Raw genomic sequence first — 23,711 nt, forward strand, 5'->3', positions numbered from 1 at the left:
CTAAACCATCTTTTTTGAAACATCAAAAGCTTTGTATAAATCTCTCCTCTCCTCTTTATTTACACGTAGATATTAAGCAAATAAAATTCCATTTCACTGAGAAATTTCTTCGGAAAGTTGGCCAAAAGAAAGAGGAAGGTCTGGAAGTTTTCTTTCTGATCCCGTGGACGTCGATCTACTTTTGAATATGCTTTTTACAAGTTTCTCTAAAAACAGAACTACTGGTACAAATGAAACGAAAACATTCCAAACAACAAAATAGATAAAAATTCAACTAAACAAACAAAAAATCGATATAAAAAATATTTGATATTTGTTAGTCAAAACCAAAATTCCAATGCTCTCATAATATTTTTATCTAAATGATATGAGCTTTTTGAACCCTTACACATTTCTAAATTTTTTCTAAAAATTGAAAGAATTCGATTCATGATTTATATCACTTTTCAAAAAGCTTAAACAATAATTTAAGCATAATTACCAATCTGCTACGAATAAATAAAAGTCCATTTCTTGTCATCTAGAATTTTCAACATTTGGTTCAAAACAGTACTACCAGTAATTGTTTTACGCGAGCCAATCAAAATTAGTTTCTTTTTTGCACGCGTCAAGGCTACATTGATGCGCCTCCAGTCTAGTAAAAGTTCGCCTACTTCTTGTTTATTGTTGCTTCGAACAAAGGTTACTATAATGCATTCTTTGTCTTTTCCCTGTGGAAGAAGTAGAAAGGAAAATTGAAATCCCAAAGTGGGAGAGAATGGATATAGAGATTCTTCCATAGCTCTAAGGTCGTTCTAAGGTAAACAAAACAATCACTACTGAATGGGTCTTAAAACCACGAAAGTTAAAATTCTTTCCCTCGCCAAAGGCGACTAAGAAGTTTGGACCACAACGAGGGTCCCGAAATAAAGAATTTCAAGACTCAATTATCAAATCTAAGCTCGAATATGTTCTTCAACGTCCAAACTAATACGTTACCTGGTATTTATCGATAGTTTCGACTTCAATCTGCTTGGAATTTTGTAGGGAAGAGATTTCATCCTTGATGATCTTCAGTTGATGACGATATGGACAAATGACACCAAGGTTTGATTCCACGAGACCTGCTTTCAATAAACTGGAGATGATCTGCTCACACAAGATAGCTTCCCCAGTGTTCACCAACTTCTTACTACGGATCGTTTCTTCACAATCTGGCCTCTGGTCAGTATCCACGAAAATCACAGGGTGTACTGGGTCGATGATGCGCTTCATATCTAACAAATGAATGAGAAATTTCCTGGAAAAGGAGGCTTAAAAATAACTGGAATAAATCTCAACAGAGTCAAACTTAAAGTTCAGTCTTACTGCTTTGTGAGTAGTTCTCTTATGCTAAATAAGTTCATGTTGTTAGAATGTATTTGGAGAAATAGAAAAATCAGAAAGTATTGTAAATTGTTTTCTTTGAATATTGGATTTCTTGAACACACGAGTGAAAGGGTAGCTTGAACAGAAATTCATACCGCTATCTAAATTGACGTCATTGAAGTGAGGTAATGACAACACAGCGTTGGCGATAGATTCATTGCCACATTTCATTTTGTTTTGATAAACAAGCGTGTTTGCTAAGGACATGATGTGCTTGTTCATACGGTATTGTTGGTTGAGTGTGACCACTGCTTCTGGTTGCTCATCAGAAAGATATTTGAACAAGCTGACATCCATGCCACGTGATCTGGTAAAAAATAAATGATAGATACAACAACAAAACTTACAGAAAGTTTTTCCCTCCGAGGTGTTCATATTTGATAACAGGTAAAAGGTTGCACATTCTCTTTGCACGTTTACTGACAAAACGGAAGACATGAATGAAATCTCAAAGTTTTACTGACCTTGCTTTTTCACTTTGAACAAGAGGTGGAAGTTGATTATGATCACCAATCAATACAAAGACATCGGCTAATCGGACGGCACCGATACAAACTGGTTGAGTGATCTGTGATGCTTCATCCACAATGCAATAGTCGAAATGATGCTTTGCTAGGATGGGATTGTTAACACCAAGACAAGTGCTCGCAAACACACTCTAAAAACAAATAGTTTCACCGTTATACGACCCTGTGTGGCCTCCATTGTCCTGTTTAGGGGCACAGAGTAAGTTCAAAATGAATAAAAACATACTTGTTTTTCATAGTATTCCTTTATCTGGTGAGTTTTGGTGAACAGTTTTGTTTGTTCGTGAGCAGTGTATTTTCGTATCTTCGCATGCATTCTTTGTGGAAGACCTAGTCTTGTGAACTTTGTAAAACCATTCTGAAATCAGAGAAGTAAGGTTAGTACAGTACACTCACTCCATCTCAAACTCGCAAAGGATCGGAGTTTGTACTCGGGACACAAAAAAGGGTACAGTATATTGAAATTGATTTGGTTAGACATGAGATGATGCACAACGTCAGTATTAATAATAATAAAAAAAAAACACTTTTCCTGGTTTTCCCGAAGTTAACCTGAATTTGGAACAATATGGAGAGGGGGAATATTTTCTCTCTATTACCGGGTGGTCGAAAAAACTTTGAATGTTTGGTGACGTTCTTAGAACTTTCAATGTGATCTGTAAGGCTGACCTTGCTTTATTAAAATTGGGGAGGGTCTTACTTAAATTTTGATGCATCACTTTTTTCATTTGAACAATTGGTTCAAAAATTATGATCAATTAAAGCCAAAAATTGCTTTTCAAAAATTGCAAAAATACGTCAAAAATTTGTTCGATTTGTTTTCTCTTCCTTATTTTCTTCTGTTTTAATTAAACGTACACGCATTTTTACGATGTAATTAACAATTCCATTGCGTATTTAAAGATACCAGAAGGTATTTACACGTAAAGTTATTAATCAAAATTATTATTATTCCCTGAGTTATCCACAATTTGAAAAGAAGTTCCCTGGTTTTCCTTAAGTTGTTTCCAAAACCCTTTTATTCTCCAGGTTTTTCAGAAGAAAAATCGATAATGAACTCGCCTCTAACAGTTTCAACAAGATAGTATCAACAGCAGAATGCGTGTAACTCGTCAGCAACACTTTCTTCCCTTTGCACACAAGCGATTGAACCAACAAAGCGGTCGTTGTTGATTTACCTGACCCTGGCATTCCTGGAAGAAAAGATAACACGCTAAGCTGACAAAGACACTTAAAGGTTTTGTTTTTAAATAAGAGTGATATCGTTTGCTTACTCATCAATTTTAATTTCCAAGCTTTTTCACATTGGATTGACATGGATGTGGAGCAAGATTGGTCAGAAAAACATTTTTTGCTTATATAAGCATAATAAAACAATAGGGAGACACTGTCCTGATATGAAATATGTGTCTGATATGAAACGGGAGCACTTAGTAAAAACAAAAACTTTAAGGTTTTGAAAGGAAAGAAGAGCTTTGAACAGTTTTAAAAGGAAATGAAATAATATAGACGAAACAGTATTTACCAAGTATCATGACAAAGTCTTTGGCCTGCAAACACCGACATATTGCTTGCTTCTGCCCCTCATTTAGACTGAAAATAAAATAATGTCACTACAATCGAAATATAAGTAAAATATAAATCAACTGTAACGATCGTTTCCAACAGCCTACTTACTTTCCAGTGATTTCAGAATTTTCCTCCACAGGAGGATCGATATCAACTGTCGGTGTTTTGTTATGGATGATGGATTGACGTAATTTGTTGTCCAGTTGTGAGTCCACTCGGAATAAATTTGCAAGGTTGGTCAATGGTGTGGTTAAGCTGCTTAATGTTTCATCTTTGTCAATTCTGTAAAGCACTTTATCAGTCTTTTGTAGTTTCTGGTGGGCTGATACAATCACTTCATTCTCTGACACTTGTAGGATGTACCCTGAAGAAAAGTGATAAAGAAACAATGTCTTTATGAAATCAGCCAAGGGTAAGACGATTCTTAAAACTTATACAGAGAGGGCTCAGAATAAGCACAAAACGCAAGCTCGTATTATTACTAATAACAATTACCTGTGGTTTCATTGAATACTCGATTATTCTCTCGACTAACGATCACTCGGTCACCAGCGATCAAAGGGATGATATTCATCGGTGTCTGCTGGTTGAAATGATTGACACATCGTTCGAACGTATAATGATATTTCATGTCTGACGTCACATCTGAGGTACAAACCAACATGTGACTGAAACAAACACCTTGCAATTCACGCCTTTCTGATGATTTCGCCCAAATATAACTCGTTTTATTCGCAGTGCACTCATAATACGCCTCTAAGAGAAGCAGCTCGTACCATTTTGAGAAATATCTAAAATCTTCATCTTTGAGGTTCGATAAGACATTTTTGTAAATTTCTTCGATCCCACTGGTCCAAGATTCTCCGTTTTCTCGTGATTTGAAATGCAAAAGACAGGTCTGCTTTTGTGGACACCATTTACAAATACGTTTGTTCCTTGACAAAGCTAAATTATTAAATTTGGAAAAATGAATTGAAAATGGTTTACTGATAATCAGATAGTGAGCCTTGCTAGGCCAACACTTACTAAATATATTTCTCTAGCATTAACAACGCGTAAGTTGGTTAAGTACGTACATGGAAGAATTCCTATCGAGGATAATAAAGGAAAACAGAGTTTAGTGCTCTTGTTGAAAATGGCATGAAAGAGATTTCACGTATAAGTTCATTACCAGCCCACCCAAAAGCTGATTTCGCCGTTAAGAAGCGACATGTGTATGTTGCAAACCATCTGATAAAACGGTCTTAGTGAAATGGAAAGTTTTCTAGTACTGACCAGGGAGTTGTTGTTCTTCTCTTTCTAACGTCAATCTCCTGGCAATATCATTTCTTTTGATTAAAATGGCTCGTTTCTCTTGTTCAGGCATGGGCACTTGTTGAAGGTGGTTCGTCTTGAAGTAATATAACAATCCTGAATCGATGGGTTGATGGTGGCGCTCACTCATCAATAAACAATACACCGTCACTTGTGCTCGATGCTCCACTGACCCTGTTGAAGTTTTGAAAATTTATTTATAAGTATTATTTAAAGTAAATATGAATTAAACGAAGAACATTTGAAACTTCAGACAACTAACCTAGATTGGACAACATTTTCCCCGTCTTCAATTCCAGAGGTGCAAGGATTTTATCACGTGATCTTTTATGAATCTTCACTTCAACACTCACGTCAACTTTACCTGAGGGGCAAAAAGATCAGATGGGATTAGAAGATAAAATTCTTTCAGTTGAATTTTTGTAGATTATGCAGAAAATAAAATTCCAATACTTATAATCTTATTCTAACCCTAAAAAATATATTTTTTTTCTACCTTTAAATCCAAGGTAAGGTGACCAAACATTTTCTTCGATGTCAACAATATTGGTTATGCTAGGTTTGCTTTCATCAGCAGATGTTTGAGAATCTTGGAGATAATTACGTTTCCACAAACCAACTTGTGGTAAATATTCTTTTAGTTTGGATGCAATCTGCTGCTCATCGATGTCCAAAGTGTAGAGAGTCTCCAGAACTTTCGTTTGTTGGAGAAGCTCATTCATTTTAGTTACAAGATCTTTCATTTCGAATTCTGGTAAAAAAAATTAAACTTCCATTAACTTTAATTGTTTCAGATGCAGAACGTTCCAAAGCGTCAACAAAGCAACTACATTGATAAAAATCACCCTAAATCATTATGTTAGCAAGAGTAGAAAGAAATGATAAAAAATTTACTATTATTTGATATGGCCCATTGAAAAATTTCATGAGTGAGCGTTCCAACGAGCATGACCTCGTTTTGTCCTTCAGTTTTGAACCTCGTATTAAGAACGGCTTGACGTTCACAAGTTATTCCGCTTGCTATGGTTGTTCCTGAGATGAGTGTGTTTGGGAAAACTGTTATAAACTCTTTTGAATTGTTGCATAAGATACTTCTTCTGCAGGCGTCATTTAAATCTGAAATAGATAATAAAAATATAGTAGATTTCGAGACATCATTCAGGAGTTTCCATAATAAACCTCAATCTGGTGTTAAAAAGAGGTTGATCAAAAAGGACTAACTTGAAACATAAGCGATATCCTCATCCTCGATCTCCATCAGGAACCAATCATCTCTCAAATGACAAACAGCTCTTTCTTCTTCATTCTTGATTTGAACAAGTTGCAATACCCTCTCTTGTTTTCTGTGATTATCCACTTGATATTCCCTGACAGAATATTCCACCACTCTCCATGTCATGAAAACATGTTTAATTTCAGCACTAGTTTTTTGAGTAGATCCAACCTGCTCAAGGTTCAAAGAATCATTTAAGTCAAATTCAAAGCTGAAAAATAAAATGAAAGTAAAACAATCATGATTTCAGTCCATTACCTTTTAAACTAATTACAGTATGTGGCCCCCAAAACGGCGATCAAATTTGAAATTTCTCTCAAATCTAGAGGAAAAGATATTTTACAAAAGTTTTTGCTGCATGAAAACCTTTAACATCTCTACTTTATGTCCTGGATGTTCTTTTTCAAAATTTCCAATTTCAACAATATTTTTCAATCGCTTAAAGATAGGTAGCTTTTTTCTAATGGCCCCCAAAACGGAGATTTGAAATTTTAGCGATTTCTCAAGATAGCTTTAAGATATGAATACAAAATTTTGACCATAATTTTGAAATATGATTTAGAGGGTTTTGGGCATAAATTTATTTGATAAATTTTTTACAGTATACCCCTGGTTGTCAAAATGCAGGTTTGGGGCCCCCAAAACGGAGGTGTAGTTAAAATCAAATTATTAAGCCTAGTGGTAATAGGGGGAAAAACTTTGAACGTATTTGTGTTTTCCCTTAAATTTGCGACCCGATGGATGTAAAATTTATGATTTTTATGAAATATTTCAAGATTTTCGATATTGCAAAGTCCAAACTGAAAATTTAGAAATTTTTAAAATGACAATTTTGATTTAACAACGTCTTAATCAAGTTTTTGAAAACAAATCTCTTTTGAAAAGAGTTCCATTCATGTATAGAATAAGCTGTGAGAATTTTAGAAAAAAAGCTTAATTGAAACTGAAAATATTAAGCTTTTAAGATATTTTTCTCCTATATTTTGCAAATAAAATGACAGAATTTGCCGTTTTTGCTGATTCAGCGAAATTTTTTATATATAATGTTAATTTTTTGTTATAAACTATTAGCTCAAGGTGATAGGAATAGGATTCCAAGATTTTTTGCCTTTTCTCATATTTAGAATTTTCGGTTTTGTCAATGCTGATTCTAGGGCTCCAAAATACTGGTTGACCTTCAAGATGCTATATCTTTTACCCAGCCTCACACAAGTCACAGATGTATTTGCATTTTCTGAACGGCATTAGGTGTAGAAAGTTTCCTATACACTGTTTTCATAACTTATTTTCAATATCTAAGGAGCTAGAGTGAGTTGAATGCAATTTTTATCTAATTTTGGTGTTAAAATATTTCCTTTAGACGCAAATATGTTATTTTGAATCTGTCTCAAACCAGAAAAAACATGTTCATTTTTAAGTATAACCATCATTCTTTCAAAATAAACAAAAATCGTTTAATTCTGATAAATCTACAAGTCAGAATCTTCATTTTAATGAAAACCTCCGTTTTGGGGGCCGTCTCCGTTTTGGGGGCCATATACTGTAATCTTCCTAATTTGAATTTTTGCATTTTGAATCAAATGGACTGTTGAAGTGCCAACAGATTCAGCGAAACACTAAAAAGTGTCATTCATTGTTCTAATATCGCTTAGTTTCTTTTTCATACAGCACAATAAAAATAAGTTTCTTTCTTTTGACGGTTAGGCGAGGTCAAATTAATTTGTTGTTTTACGGGCCAAACTACCAAGAAAAGAGGGTACTGACGGCGAAAAAATGAAAATAAAAGTAAATTTCACCTATAAAATCTCCTAAAAGGTAGCAAAAATTACTACATCTCGACAAAAAGATGCAAATCAAAAAATAAAAAGACACAAAAAGCTCGAATTCATGGATAAAATGAAAAATTGAACATAAATTCCTCAAAACCTTGGAAAAACTACCAAAATTTTGAAAATATGACAGTCTGTAGAGCAATGAAAACAAAAATGTGCTACCAAAAGCAATTTTAATTTTATTTCAATTTTTCAAATTTCAGGGTCGGTCTGGCACGTAAAACAACTAATCAAATTGGTCTCTCAGTTAAATTCTGAATTGGAGACTTTCTGCTATATGAAAAGAGTCTACCATAGAAGGAATTAGAATTTAAACATTGTTTACAATATCTAACCTTTTTGAAGCTTTTTCCTTCTTACAAGTGTCAAGAGTCCCATTCACTAAATTATCGCTGACCAAGCCTAAAAGACTATCATTTGATGTTTCATCAAGATTCAAGTTGTCTTTCTCAACTTTGGTCTGTACTTGTGTGTGATTTGTGTTTCTTGGTTTTGAAAAAAAACTTTTGATGTCTAATTGTTTCTTTTGATTGTTGGAAGGTAAATATTTTGTAAGGTCTTCCAAAGTGTCATCTGTTTCTTCTTTCTAAATGTACAAAGAAAACGTTAAGATTAAATTATGCAAAGAGTGGCGAAAAAAACAATTTCCCATACATGAAGAACAAAGAGAACTTTTTAGTGAATCATAAAGGGACAAGGTGAAGTATAAATATTGATTTCTAATTTGATAGTCAAAGCCTGGGCCTTACCGTTACTTTGTTCTTCTTGCTGTCCTTTTCCGCATCTTTGGGTGAGAAACTACATCTACGTTTCAGTGGTTTCTTCAATGACAATTTTCGACTTTGAGTAACAGATTTTGCTATTGGACTAATTCCTGATGTAATATCTTCAAGTCCATGTTTAACAGCAGCTTTTGCATTTTGTGTTTTTAGTTTTTCAGTAGCCCTCTTACTGTGAGAATTGATTTTGCTTAACTTGAGTTTGAGCTTTTTGCTTCCTTTGTCAGGTGTAACATCAATGATATCATCACTTTCATTGGCACTTTTTGCTGCTTGTGCAGATTTGACTTTATTTGTTGATGTTTCATTATCTTTTGCTTTTGTTCTTGTATTGCTGATCTTTAGTTTCTAAAATTAAAGAAATGAAATTAAAGTAATATGTAAGTTGTGTAAAACGATGAGATCTCAATCAGCATCAAAAATGCTTATCAATGGTATGTAACTTTGAGAAAAAAAATGTTCATTTTATACGAGAAACCTATTCTGGTCTGCAAAATTCACAAACATGTGCCATTTTTTGAAGTCAGAGATTGCCATTGTGCAAAGTTTCATTCGCAATTTTTAAGATATTTAGCACAACTAAACTGCCCTAGTGAGGAGCTCAAATTAAGCTTTTTTTTTTGACCTAGAATTGAAATTCTCAAAAGATATGACAAAAGTGATAAGGTGTAGACAAAAATTTGGAACGCAAAAATTGATGTACTTAAAGTTATTGACTAAAATGTATGTGATCCATGATATCTGGTATCAACTACTTGGCCCTGAGCGAATCATAAGTTTTTTTTCATTATCGGATAAATGTCTTGTTTTTTTCATTTTGCATGTCCAAACAGCATAATATAATAAATTATGGAAATGGAAATTAGTGTTATATCAAATATTAATATATTATACCTATTATGAGAAATTAGCTGAAAATGGGTTATAGTAATGAATTTATAAAACATTATAATCTTAATATCTGAGAGGCAGAAATTTTCACCCATACAAGCGCAAATACAGCTTCCAATAAACATTAAATACTTACATTCTTACAAGGTGTTGAAGAAGATTTTTGTGACAACATTCCAAACTAAAAGATAAAAAATAACCATGGTTTAGAAATGTAGAGTACAAGCAAATTGTGTAAAAAGCTATCAAAATTTTGAAATCATTACACATGAGCTGCATTTCAGTTTATTTATTTCTATATTAGAAGTCATTATTTCCTAAAAATAAAGTCTTTTTGAAAACAAGAAACTAAAAAAATAAAATTTATTTTTAAAGGTAGAATTTTCACTCAACTTTATGAAAAATTGAGCAAAGATATGACAGAATGTTGAAAAAGATATACAATGAAAAAAAATTATTACAAAATTTCTTTGGTTTGACCACTAAAGTAAAGAAAATGTTCAAGGAAGTACGAATCAACCTCCTCGCTTCGGCCGTCATCTTATTTTGTTTTGAAAACGTTTGTTGTTTAAGGAGCGCAGAATCAAAAAATATATCTTTTATAGCCAGTATCCGACTTTAGCAAGCTTTTCCCTCTCCAGACGGCAAATTAAAAAGTGTGTTACTGGTGTTAAGCGCCATCAAAACAGACATACTGAGGGAAGGACGGACAGCAGACAGAAAATTTCAATTGAAAGGCCTACTCGCTTAGCGCTGGGCCAACAATGTTCATCAAAGAAAACATTTTGAAAAAATTGCCCTTGTCACTTATTTTATTACAAACTTTTTCTTAGTGCTGATTTCTGGTGTTGTCAGCAAAATCAAAAAAAAATTGCTAAAATACCTCTCCTAATGTTTTGCAGACCAGTCCTAACTCACCACAGAAAATTATTTGTAGGTTTTTAATAATTATGTCCTACATTATAAATGATGTCATGCATTATAATGTGGTACATTAAAAATTGTTCAATGACCTTTCTACACTTGAAGAAATAGAAGAAGGCCTCTTCTACACTTTACAGACTTAACGCCATTTCCCTTTTTAGTTGGTGCTCATCCATTCCAGATCATCTAAATAATGACGCAATGTTTTAAGCTCCAATCCTGACCCTAACTGATAAGATCGAAATAATCAAAAATCAAAAAAGTCAAAAAGGTAAAAAAACAGTGAGGATCTTATCGCAATTCTCAGATTTACAGAAAGCACCAGCTTTTTGCTAATTTTTGCCTCGATTGCCCAAACCTGTAATCTTTTTTAACTTGAGGGAAGAAAAAAATTAGAGTCTATGGGTTTGCCAAAAAACGCCTTGTCAAAATTCTTTCATCTTTGCATGAACCATTCCCAACCTTGCAAGACATCTTTTTGACGATGGTTATTTTTGGCTAATTCTTCCTTGGAAGAATATCGATCACTTTCGTTTTCCTCAAGTCAGCGAGATAAAAATATTAGGGCTTGCGTTCTCTAGGCAAGCGGCCTAAACTCGCTTTCGTATAATTTTTATAAGATAGCGTAAATTATGCAAATATGATGATAATCTTTTTGTTTTTTATTTTCAGGTATGCCCCCAAACACTGACTTCATTGTGTATGGATTTAGCATGCGAACAATAGGACGACCCGAGAAACTTATGATGAGGACGCTGAGTCTCCGCCTGATTTCACACCCAGAGAAGACGCAATCTAAAAATGGTAAGTAATATCTTTTTGTAAGTGTTTGTTTTGCGAAATATATAACAATTTTCTAATATAATCTACCAATATTCATTTTAACATTTTGATAACGAAAACTTAAATATATTTTTGAAAAAACAAACAAATTGTTTCAGTTTCTTTATTATATGTTGAACCCCTAAGAGGAAAAGAATTTTCCAATTATGTATCTTTAAATTTCCCGGCTTGCTAACAACAGGCTAATTCCCTTCGGAACATCTTCATAAAGGCAGATAATTTAGAAGTGTTCACTGCAGAAAGGTCGTATGAATTTTTCATATCAATGTTATTTTGTTGGTTGATGGCTTGTTGAAACTGACAAGAAAAAAGTAAACAGGTATAGCTTTTTCTAACCAAGGATCTAAAGGATTTCAGCCACATCGAAAAAGGAAGAATAGAAAAAGTCAACATTTGGCCGTCCACAACCCTGACCGAAAGTGACTATACCACCCCTACCGATTCATTCCTCATTGTTTATCACGGGAATCAACTACCAGTCTAAGCTTAAACTCCTACAATACATACAATACTGACAAGTTGACAGACACAACACATTGACAAGTAATCCATATATGAGAGAAGCTTATATTGAAATCTGCAACAAAAACGAAAGTGGTCTATTCTACTGATTGCTTGCCGGTGCTCCTTTGCAGCTGTTTATCAAATTTCCACCAGTGAGATTGTCGCATTTCCCACGGCCCTTTTTTTGGTACCCGTGGTCTCTCAGTGCTTTAAACGACAGACGGCTGTAAAATCCCACCCTTCATATATTTATTTCAATCCGTGATCCTAAGGCTAAGAAAGCGGGGATTTGATGCGAGAGTTAGATTGTTAACAAAGTGCTGTAAAAATCATTAAATAAAAGAATAACTTTTTTGCACAAACCCAGATCGCAAGACGCACCTTGTGGCGTTACAGGAAATGACACTGTTTGTAACTTTGTTTGATTGATTTTGTTGATGTGTTCAAACTGTAGAAATAAATAACAAAGGTCTATGAGTATTGTGTTTATAAAAAATAAGTCTAAGTTCAAAAATGAAAATGTCTGAATTCAATGAAAAAGTATAAGTCTGATTGAAAAATGAAAAAGTATAAGTCTGATTGAAAAAGTTAAGTTCTTAAATGAAAATAAAGGCTTGAATGAAATACTGAACCTATGAATCATGTCAAGGCAAGGCCCTAATGTATCAGTGTGAACTGAAAGAACAAAACAAAATGGCTGCCTGAATGCAAAAACAAGATGGCTGCCAAAGAACAAGAACAAGAAATGAAACCTACCAGGTAGCCAATATAAAAATGCTATGAATGAATTGACTATTGATTGACTTGAGTTGAACATTGACACATTGAATTGAAATTTACTTTAAGGTTAGAGCCTTATGAATTATGATGCCATTATGGTCAGTCAGCATGACATGACACAAAATGGTAGCTCTGAGGTGTGACTGAAGTGAGGCCTTAAATAGACTGAGTTCACACTGTGACATGATACTGAAAATGAGGCCATGGAAACCAGGTGTGCCTAACATACTAAAATAAAATTAATGAATAAATATAGCCTAGTCTAGCTAGCCTAGACTAATGGCACACAAATGAGATAAAGTTACAGTAAGTATATGATAAATAAACACTTTCCAAGGTGCAACAAATTTTTGTTTCATGATTTATAAATTAAATTTTGTACTTTTTATTTTTGTTTTAGAAATATATTTTGATAAAAGTCACTTTACATTCCCCACCAAAAAGGGAAAAATTTAATTGACAAATTTCATGTCCACATTCTTAGCCATTTCGCCAAGCTCGACCATAAAATCACATTCATCAATAGGGTGAATAATAACAAGACCACGTACTGAACGATTCGTTTCTCGCATGATATCCTCGTTTTCGTTTCTGTATTGAATAACTGCTTTTCTCGGAAGCATGTCATCACCGAACTCCAGGCTTTTGATGATTCCATAGGTATATTGATTCGTTAACGTTGACTCTCGTTTGGTGAAAATTACAACATCACCGATATTGATTTTATCACTGTTGAACCATTTTGACTGTTTCATAAGTTTGGGCACATGAACTAGCAACCAAACTTCGAACCATGAGTTGTAGATTTTTTGATTTTCCTTCATTATTCTGGTTGGATTGTCGCAGAAAATGGTGTTGTCAGGGCATCGTTCGTTATTACGACCCAACAAGAGACGATTCGGGGTGATCAAATCTAGACATTCGAAATCTCCTGTAATGTCACCGATGGCAATAGGAAGATTATTGATTTGATTTGCGATACTTGAGCTGAGTGTTTCCCATTGTAGTATAGATAGGCGATGATTTTGAAGGCTCTTCTCAATTGATTGATTGACCTCCTTGATTTTACGTTCAACCTTTCCGTGCATGTTGTGTCCTTGAACAGGGCATGCATCAAAATCAATGTGTAGGTTCTGCATCAACTTGGATCTCAGGTCATGGAGATCGATACGCATCTCCTTGCATCCCTTCAAAAGTTGACTACCCTCATCGCACAATAGGCGTTTTGGATAGCCATGGTCGCATGAAAATCTCGTGAATGCTTGTATGAAAGAGGTGGTTGAATAATCGTCCATGACTTTAATTTTGATTGCAGATGTAGCACAACAGCAAAATACTATAAGCCATATTTTGACGGTAGTACGTTTGTGACTTGGTGAAAATGACTGATACGGTCCAGACAGATCTAACTGTGTGTAGTAAAATGAGGGAGCAATGGTTAGATTGAAGGATGATACTGGTCCCATTGCCATCTCCACAGTGCGTTTAGCAAGGTATCGACATCTATGGCAATTTCTCTTGATGTGTTTGATGAGCAATCTCCCTTCGATGACATGAACTTTTTTCAGAACATACCGATGGGTTGTTTCGATGCCGGAATGCTTGACGGTGGAATGATTCCAGTGGATATCCATTGAGATGCTATACGCAATTGGTGAATATCTATCCAGCAATGGTACACAAAATGAATCGGTTGATAGATCCTTCATAATATCTGTGAATGCGCCAACAATCGATACACCTTTGCTTGGAAGAATTCTGCCTGTGTAGATTAAGATGCCGTTTTTGTCGGTTGAAATCTTCTCATACTTTGATTTGGAAGTGAAATGACGTACTTCATCTGATCCCTTTCTGTAGTAGTACATCTCAGCATCTGTGATTTCTTCATTGGTCAGAATAATGCTGTTCTTCTGTGATGATACATTCTGTGATGATACAATCTCTGATTTGTCTCGAGCTCGCTTGACAAAATTTCTTACAAAACGGATAACGTAAGCCATGATTCTGATAACAACTGTAAATTTGTGTTTCATTGGATCCAGAAGGTACATGGAATATTCATACCGTTTCTTCATTTCATTGAGAATGCTTTCGGATGTGAACGAGACATAATGGAATGACTTCTCCTTTTGAACTTCTGATTGTTGCTGGGCTGTTAGCTTCAACTGGTCAGCAGATTGTGTTGGAAATTGAGATGATGGCAACTGCATCCATGGTAATCCATTGATCCAATTTGAAGATTGGTCAACATCCTTGATTTGAGCTCCTGGTCTTGTACCAAGATCAGCAATGTTGTCGTTCGATTGAATGTAGGCCCACTGGTCCTTTGATGAAAAACGATTGATTTCAATGACACGGTTCCGGACCCATTCCTTCAATGGCTTTTGATCGTTACTGATCCAATGTAATGCGATTTGACTGTCTGTAAACTTCTTGGATGATACAACAAGTCCTTTGAATGATCTTTTGACGATTTCACTTGTGTATGCATTCAATAACGCAGCATACAACTCAGCTCTTGGTAATGATGTCTTTTGAACAGTTCTTGTGCGTGAGAAGACAAGTTGACAGGAATGAGAGCCATCTTTGAGACGGAATCGTGCATAGATACTAACACATACCAAGCTTTGACTTGCATCCCCAAAATCCAGAGTTTCGATTTGCATATCGACAGCATCCTTGGGTACGATTGATCGTTTGAAGCGGATGGATCCAATTTCTTGCATTGTTTCAAAATGATTGAGCCATACTTGTCGCAGCTCGTTGGGCAGGACATCATCCCATTGAAGTTGTCGTAGGTTTAGTTGTTGGAGGTCTAACTTCATTGCAGCCACAAGAGGTGCAATCTTGCCAGTGAGGTCGTAGATCTCTGCAACCTTTGAGATACATTGACGACGTGTGAGTTTTTCAGGAATGATATTCAATCGATCTTGATTCTTCTTGCCTCTTGTCTTTTTGGAGAAGTTCAGTTCAGAAATGTTAAGTGATACCTCATCTGTCTTTGGATACCATTTCAATCCTCCAACGATAATTGATTCACCATCATCAGTGAGGTCTGGTAGCGGATCTTCGCCAGTGAAAGTGACTCCTTTGAGACGGAAGCCTCCATGACCAATGACATATTCAAATTCATCTGCACGCTGATGGGCGATCTTGATTGATTCTTCTCCTGTTAGACAATCATCGACATAAACATCTTCATTGACGATGCGATAAACTTCAGGATATTGATCTTGAAATAAGTAGGCAATCTGACGAAGTCCTCGCTCCGCCTGATTTCCGCTGGATCTGATTCCATAGATTAGTGTTTTGATCACTTTTTCCATTGGTGTCTTTGATGAGTCAAGTTCTGGGTGCCAAATATAACGCTGATAGCACCAATGGTCTGGGTTGAGGTGGATAGTGTTGTACATCTTGCATACATCGGTATGTATGCCAATTCTATGAGTTGACCAGCGTAGCAGTACTTCTTGCAGCTTGTTTAGATTGTTGCTTCCTTTGGCAAGGCAGTCGTTTAAGCTGTAACCAGATGCGGTAGGGAAGGAAGCATCAAATACAATACGACATGGTGTGCTGAGCGAAGTTGATTTCCAAACTGCACGCCATGGGATGAAGTTTTGAGTTGAGTTTGCGTGAAGTGATTGACGGATGTCTTCTGATAAGTTGCTGACATAATCCACAAAGCCCATGCTCTGTAGCTTTGCTTCAGACTTCAGGATATCTTCCTTGTCTTTAGAGTTGCGATCAAGTTTCCTCAGCTGCTGGTAGTAGATCTTCTGTGCGATTGATTTGTTTGGGGTGAGCTTGACATCAGCCTCTTCGATGAATGGCAGTTTTGCTGTGATGGTCTGATTGTTGGTATCAATTGTGATGGAAGAATTGATGATTTCTTGTTCTATCTCCTCCCTGATGCTGATTGCTTCTTGATGGCTTGATTGCTTGCAGTCCTTGCAGCTTCTACAATTGACACAACGATAGGTTATTTCTGAGCCAACTGATTCTGATGTGTCAAAATGCTTTCCTGGATGAGAAGGCAGGACAGATAATGATACGTCAGGATCAAAATTTGAACCAGAGTTGTACAATCGGAGTTGGCTGGTGAAGAATGCTGAAGCTCCTGGTTTGTCAGCAAAGAAACACCGATGGATGCTGGTAAAGATAGGATGCGGACCTCCTATCACTCCTCTACCACCGTTGACGTTCTTGAATGGAGATTCGTAAATTGCTAAGCCAGAATGAAGTTGATGTATCATCTTAGGGTGATAACGTAAATAACGCATACCGATCATGAGGTGCACTTCTCCTCCAACTACTGATGATGGGATGGGAAGTGTCTTTGAATCTCGACCAGAGGTTTGATATGATCTTTGGATGTCTTGAAATGGTTCATCGAGTGTGTAGTGTGGGAAGACAGCAGTGATTTCTTCCATACATGTGCCAGACATTGATGCCATTTGACCATTGTGCATGGGTATCTTGACATTGTACGTACCATAGGTTGAGTGAGTTGTGGTGTTACCAACACCACTGATTTCAATGGATCGAGATGATTCTTGAATAGCCAGCGGTCCGAGAGATTTCACTGCAGAGTGCTTGACAATGAAATCAAAGCAGCCATTGTCGAAGAAGATTGTATATTGACGATTGTTGATCAGGATTGATTGAAATAAGAAGATACCTTGAGGAACGTCAACATCATTTATTGGGTTTGATTTGAAGCAGGCATTCATGAATGACAGGCTGATCTCCTTGGCAAATGTTGGTAGCCGCAGACTTCTAGTGCAACGTTCCTTGTACTTCTGCAAAACATCTTTGTTGGCTTGAGTGTCCTTATGTTCTTCGCATACAAGAACATGTTTTCTTGGGATGTCATTGTCGTGGGATTGATGTGGACAAACAAAATCGTGTTGGCAGCGTCCCTCTTTGTGTTTGCCAGTTGATATGTCAGCCCCTGGATAGAGGCATTGGAAGCAGTAGCCTTTCCCTTTGAGTAGTGAAAGACGTTTGGCTGGTGTCAGTTCCACGAATTGCTTGCAGGTGTGGTACTGGATGAGTCGTGTTCCTTTTGGTCCAGATGTTGATATGTGATCTGTTGATCCATCGGCTGAGTTGCAGATGGTGCATGTTGTGGTTGATGGTGATGGCGGGTTGGAATTGTATCCTCCTCGTCGATTTGTTTTGGATGAATCTTGCTTAGACTTTGATTGGTCTGATGGTGGTCTTTTTGACGAGGATTCTGATGGACCCATGATGATCACCTTTTGTTGTTGTAGCTTCAGTTCTTTCTCTAGGAATTCGACCAATCTCTTCCATATGACGTGAGGTGAGGTGCTTTCATCCATTGTTGATAACCATCTTGATAGGCGAGAATCTCCGAGCAGTGCGTAGATGCGTTGAATACCGTCCCCATAGTAGAGGTATTCCTGGATGTTGTGAGTATCCGCGATGAGAATGAGATCTTTGATGAGGTTGATGACTTTGCTCAATGCGAACGCAATATTGTCTGCGCCCTTGATCTTTGAAATATTGTCGATGGTGTTGAGTTGATTCAACTTCCTAGTCAGTAGATGTTTAACGTCTCCGTAGGCAAATTGAAGTTGTCCCCAGATACTCTCGATATCGGTAAGACTTTTGACCATGCTCAGAGCAGGGTCTTTGAGATAGTTGTTTTTGAGCAAGTCAGGTAGCAAATGTCGAGGTGTAGATCTCTCATGAAGCTTAACAAAGTTTGATTTGAACGTATAAAAATCGATACTGGAATCACTTGAGCCGGAAAATTTTTCGAGGCGAATGTTCAGTTTTGATTCAGTAAAAGACTTAACTTTGTAGACGTCACGGTCTTTCACAAGTTTGAGAAGTTGAGTGGTGTAGCTTGACTTGGATTTCAGCAATGAATCGTATTGTTCACCAAGGTCCTTAATTTCAGTTACGTCCTTGGTTTCTGAGACTGGTGTTTGAAGAATAGATTCATACCTCTCTGCAGCTTTGTCGACTTTCTCAGCTTTTGATGATAGTTCAGCTTTTAACTGGATAAGTTCATTGTCAGTTAAATCATTAAAGGTAATATCAAAATCCTTTTTAAGTTCATTTATAGTTCTTTTCAACTCACTGATTGCAAAACGTCTGGATTGCTCCTTGAAATTGGTGACGTCCAGAGTGGGTTGAATTGATTTGATATCTGGTTTGAGGTTCTTTGAATCCTTGAAGTATTCCTTGATTGCAAGTAGGGTGGCATTAATCTCATGTAATAATTCAGGGTTGCTTTTGGCTTTCTTCAAGATCCCATCAAGACGGTATAATTTATTTCGTAGGGCTTGAAGTCGCTGGATGGTGACTGAGATGTGATCTGCATTTTCGGCAATGATGGGATTTTCATCGATCAGGTCAAGTGCTTCATGCATTAAAACGTGTGCATCTAGTTCTGTATCTTCTATGGAACGAGACGATTGATTAATTGATTGAGAACTTGTGTTTGGGTTAGACGACTCATCGGGTTGAGACATTTCGTCGTTTGAAGTTGGCGTCAAATAGACTCTTTGACCGGTTGAGTTGAGTTGTGAGTAGTCAATGCGCTTGATAGTGCGTCTTGACCGGTTGGTTGACATGTAAATCGTTGAAACGTTGGTAACTGTTCAATGCGTTCTGTTTGAATGTGGCGTTACAGGAAATGACACTGTTTGTAACTTTGTTTGATTGATTTTGTTGATGTGTTCAAACTGTAGAAATAAATAACAAAGGTCTATGAGTATTGTGTTTATAAAAAATAAGTCTAAGTTCAAAAATGAAATGTCTGAATTCAATGAAAAAGTGTAAGTCTGATTGAAAAATGAAAAAGTATAAGTCTGATTGAAAAATGAAAAAGTTCTTAAATGAAAATAAAGGCTTGAATGAAATACTGAACCTATGAATCATGTCAAGGCAAGGCCCTAATGTATCAGTGTGAACTGAAAGAACAAAACAAAATGGCTGCCTGAATGCAAAAACAAGATGGCTGCCAAAGAACAAGAACAAGAAATGAAACCTACCAGGTAGCCAATATAAAAATGCTGTGAATGAATTGACTATTGATTGACTTGAGTTGAACATTGACACATTGAATTGAAATTTACTTTAAGGTTAGAGCCTTATGAATTATGATGCCATTATGGTCAGTCAGCATGACATGACACAAAATGGTAGCTCTGAGGTGTGACTGAAGTGAGGCCTTAAATAGACTGAGTTCACACTGTGACATGATACTGAAAATGAGGCCATGGAAACCAGGTGTGCCTAACATACTAAAATAAAATTAATGAATAAATATAGCCTAGTCTAGCTAGCCTAGACTAATGGCACACAAATGAGATAAAGTTACAGTAAGTATATGATAAATAAACACTTTCCAAGGTGCAACAAATTTTTGTTTCATGATTTATAAATTAAATTTTGTACTTTTTATTTTTGTTTTAGAAATATATTTTGATAAAAGTCACTTTACACACCTACTGTTATAATGTAGGACATTATGAATATTAAAAACCTACATATAATGTACAACATTATTTTCTGTGTCGAGTTAGAACTGGTCTGAAAAACATTAGGAGAGGTATTTTAGAAAAGTTTGTTAATTTTGCTGACATCACCAGAAATCAGCATTAAGAAAAAATTTGTAATAAACATTATTTTCCGTGGTGAGTTTGTGTTGTGCAGACCAGTAGCTACACTGTTGTTGTGCAATAGACCTTTTCGCCTTTCCATCCACCATCTTGAATTGTATGCAAAAATAGAGGAACGAAAAAGCCGACGTGGTTGGATTTAGTTGGAAAGTATGCAAAACATAAGCAAGTTTACAAAAAGAAATATTTACAGAACAACAAAAGCCTTTCAGAAATTTGTTCTTGAAGACATAGCATATTCTGTTTTCATGCCATTAAAAAACACCAAGATGCACACATCAAACTTTCCACAAGTGTTTCAACCGATATTCCAACGAAGCCATATTTTGGTTTGTACAGAAATTTTGCCCGCCAGGGGGGGGGGTCCATGTACAAAAAAGCGGCATGTATCATGGGGTGGGTGGGTGTTTTCAAAAAAATTTTGCTGTTTAGTACTTGTGAACTATACATGGGGGTGTCAGGGTCAAATTTCTGATTTACTGTTTAGTATACGTGTACTATACAGGGGGTGTCAGGGTCAAATTTCGGATTTTCTGCTTAGTATTTGTGTACTAAAAAGCCAAAATCAAATCAAATTGTGATTTATTTTAGATTTTTGTCGAAAATTTTTTTAAATTCTCAATTGTTTTTGTCAATTTTCGAGAAAATTTGTTGAAAATTCTTTTATGGGAAGAATAAAAAACTTGCCCCAAAGTTTCAAGTTTTTTGGCTTAAAATTTTTATTTTATGAAGGGGTGTAGGGGTATATTTGGTAGTTTTCTGGATAGTATATTGTACTATGTAAGGGGGGTGTTGGGGTATATTTGGCAGTTTGCTTGATAGTATATTGTATTATACAGGGGGTGTCAGGGTGTATTTGGGAGTTTGCCGGATAGTACTGGATAGTATATTGTAAAATATAGGGGGTGTTGGGGTGTTTTTGGGAGTTTGCTGGATAGTATTTTGTACATTTTGTACTATAGGGGTGGGTGGGTGTTTAAAATCGAAATTTGCTAAAAGTACTGATACATGCCGCTGTTTTGTACATGGACCCCCCCCCTGTGCCCGCTCAAATCAAAACAACAAAATGGTCAATCTCACTAAAGCAAAACATTGCGGCCACGGCATTTCCCTGGAGAAAAATTCTGGTCACGTGACCATCCGTGATTTTAGACCAATGAAAACGCTTCATTTCCCTGGATTAAAGTTGTGTCTACACTAACACGCGGGAAATAGGTAGAAAAAGAGAGAAAAAACTGGGGGTCAATTTCAATTTTTCTCCCTTCTTGCGGCAAACATAAAAGACTTTAAGAGGCCATTTATTTAAGAAAGGGGTGTTATATCATAAATAAATTATGTAAGTAAGTGATATTTTAAGTAACAAGTTCATTAACAATTTCATTTTGAAGTTTGTTTTTAAAAAACAAAACCCCCGTGCTAGATGATAATTTCATTTTCTTAACTTATGGACCCATTTGGAAGTATTTGTAATCAGATCATTTGGCAGTGTAGTTGCAGCCTATACAAGAATTGGAATCTAAAGTCTGAAGTTGTAACTCCTTGCCAGTGACCTCGCAGAGAAATTTTTAGTTGGCAGGCACTGACTTTAGGTTGCTTTGGAAATCGTTTTATTTTGAAATGTAATCTTCACTTTAGATGAATGCTTTTATTTATTTGGATTCATGAAAGGTTCAAGGTTTGTTTACTTTTTATTTCAAATTATTTCATTGATTTATTGAGCTGCAATAGCTGATTGAAAAACGAAGATCTTTGATAGTTATCAGCATGGGCTTTGGCCGCCATTTTGAATTTTGATTTTTTTTCTCCTGTACTCGGCAATTTAGAGGTTGTTCCTAATACGCGATTCGGCTTATGCGTAACACTTGTGAACACGCAAACTGAAAGCAGTAATTATGACGTCACACGCTCAGGGGGTTCAGATCAATGTTTTGATTTGATCGTTTGGCGGTTCTATTGGGCCATTCCAGGGGTTCAGATCAATGTTTTAATTTGATCGTTTGGCTGTTCTATTGGGCCATTCCAGAATTTGTCTGTAACAGGGGGCGGACGACACAGGATTTCCAAGGTCAAAGGTTTTCACCAAAATTCGAAATTTCCAAGGCGAGAGAAGAAAATGTATGAATTTTCAAGGCAATTGAATTAAAAAAGGCAAAAGAGAGTGGACTGGAATTTCTGATGCATTTTGTAAAAGTACATGGATTTTTATCGGAATTTGCGACCACCACTGGAAAAGAAAAATTATTTCCGAGGCTAGAAAAAATTAAAACTGGGGGTAACAAAAATTTTCTGGAATGGCCCATTCCCAGGAGAAAAATTTACCGTCCGTCAGCGAAATATGCCTTTTTATAAAAATCTGCTTAAAAGTCATTCCGGGTTGGTTTTGTCTCATTTAAAAGTGGCTGTATTGGCTACTTAAGAATCACTGAAATGACTTTGAGTAGAAAAGATAAAAACGTAATACTCACTCATTCTGTTATAAACTGCCCCCGAGCAATCTTTTTGTCTTTGTGGACTTTCTGGCACCGCATGTAGAGTTGTCCCTTTTTAACCTTTCCCGCGCAAATGATGTAAACAAACACAAAATTCAAAATGGTAGATGTTTTATCGCCGGAACAAATAAGACTTACTTTGTTTGTTATCCCTGATTTTTTTACAAAGAAATCTTTTAAAAGGTTTTTATACTACTAGATTTTATTTCATAAATTGATTAATTTACCTTTCATACAAATTTTCAAATCCATAGAAGAAACTATCTGAAAAATTAAACGCCCTCATTATAGGGCGTTTCAAGTAGAATAAAAACTCTTAAACCCGGGGCTGTCGTGTTCCCTTTTCAGTCTGCCGTAATGCCGTAAACTGTGTTTACAGATTCTGGGTCTCCTTTATTTGTGGGTTTTAAGCTTTGGTTGGATTTAATTTCACCTTGAAAAAATTTCATGGACTTCTCTCTCAACGTTTCTGAAACAGGTCCCCTTGCCGATCAGACAATGTTCGTCCCTGTTCTGCCTGTTCTTCATTTAAGGCATTTTATGATAATAAAATTAAAGGTAGTAACAATGGGAACCCGTAACAATGAAGGAAAGTTTCGAATTTAGATTTGTTTAACCCATATTATTCTCATAAGCTCTAGTCGAGTGTGATTATTTACGTGGGTCCCGTGCCCTCGTGGGTCCCGTGGGTCCCGTGCCCTCGTGGGTTCGTGCCCCCGTGGGTCCGAAAAAAAAACCCGTGGGTCCAAAAAAAAAACCCGGGGTCCAAAGAAAAAACCCTGTGGTCCGAAAAAAAACCGTGGGTCCAAAAAAAACCCGTGGGTCCAAAAAAAAAAAACCCGTGGGTCCGAAAAAAAAACCCGTGGGTCCAAAAAAAAAACCCGTGGGTCCAAAAAAAAACCCGTGGGTCCGAAAAATAAACCC

General features: G+C 36.1%; 1 protein-coding gene across 1 annotated transcript; it reads right to left on the minus strand.

Annotated features, from left to right (window-relative positions):
- Positions 1-147: 147 nt before the first annotated feature.
- LOC136805709 (DNA replication ATP-dependent helicase/nuclease DNA2-like) lies at positions 148-22,888 on the minus strand. Its single transcript, XM_067062250.1, has 18 exons — positions 22,764-22,888; positions 9,729-9,773; positions 8,672-9,049; positions 8,258-8,508; positions 6,039-6,301; positions 5,712-5,933; positions 5,314-5,568; positions 5,080-5,181; positions 4,779-4,991; positions 3,999-4,448; positions 3,612-3,867; positions 3,460-3,527; positions 2,997-3,127; positions 2,161-2,292; positions 1,872-2,065; positions 1,503-1,714; positions 979-1,256; positions 148-710 (listed from the first exon to the last, which is right to left on the minus strand). Exons 2-18 carry the CDS (start codon positions 9,765-9,767, stop codon positions 489-491), a joined length of 3,666 nt encoding a protein of 1,221 aa, XP_066918351.1. The 5' UTR covers positions 9,768-9,773; positions 22,764-22,888; the 3' UTR covers positions 148-488.
- Positions 22,889-23,711: the final 823 nt, after the last annotated feature.

The sequence above is a fragment of the Clytia hemisphaerica genome, unplaced genomic scaffold (assembly GCF_902728285.1).
Source record: "Clytia hemisphaerica strain Z4C2 unplaced genomic scaffold, Clytia hemisphaerica genome assembly, whole genome shotgun sequence".
NCBI classification, from domain to species: domain Eukaryota; kingdom Metazoa; phylum Cnidaria; class Hydrozoa; order Leptothecata; family Clytiidae; genus Clytia; species Clytia hemisphaerica.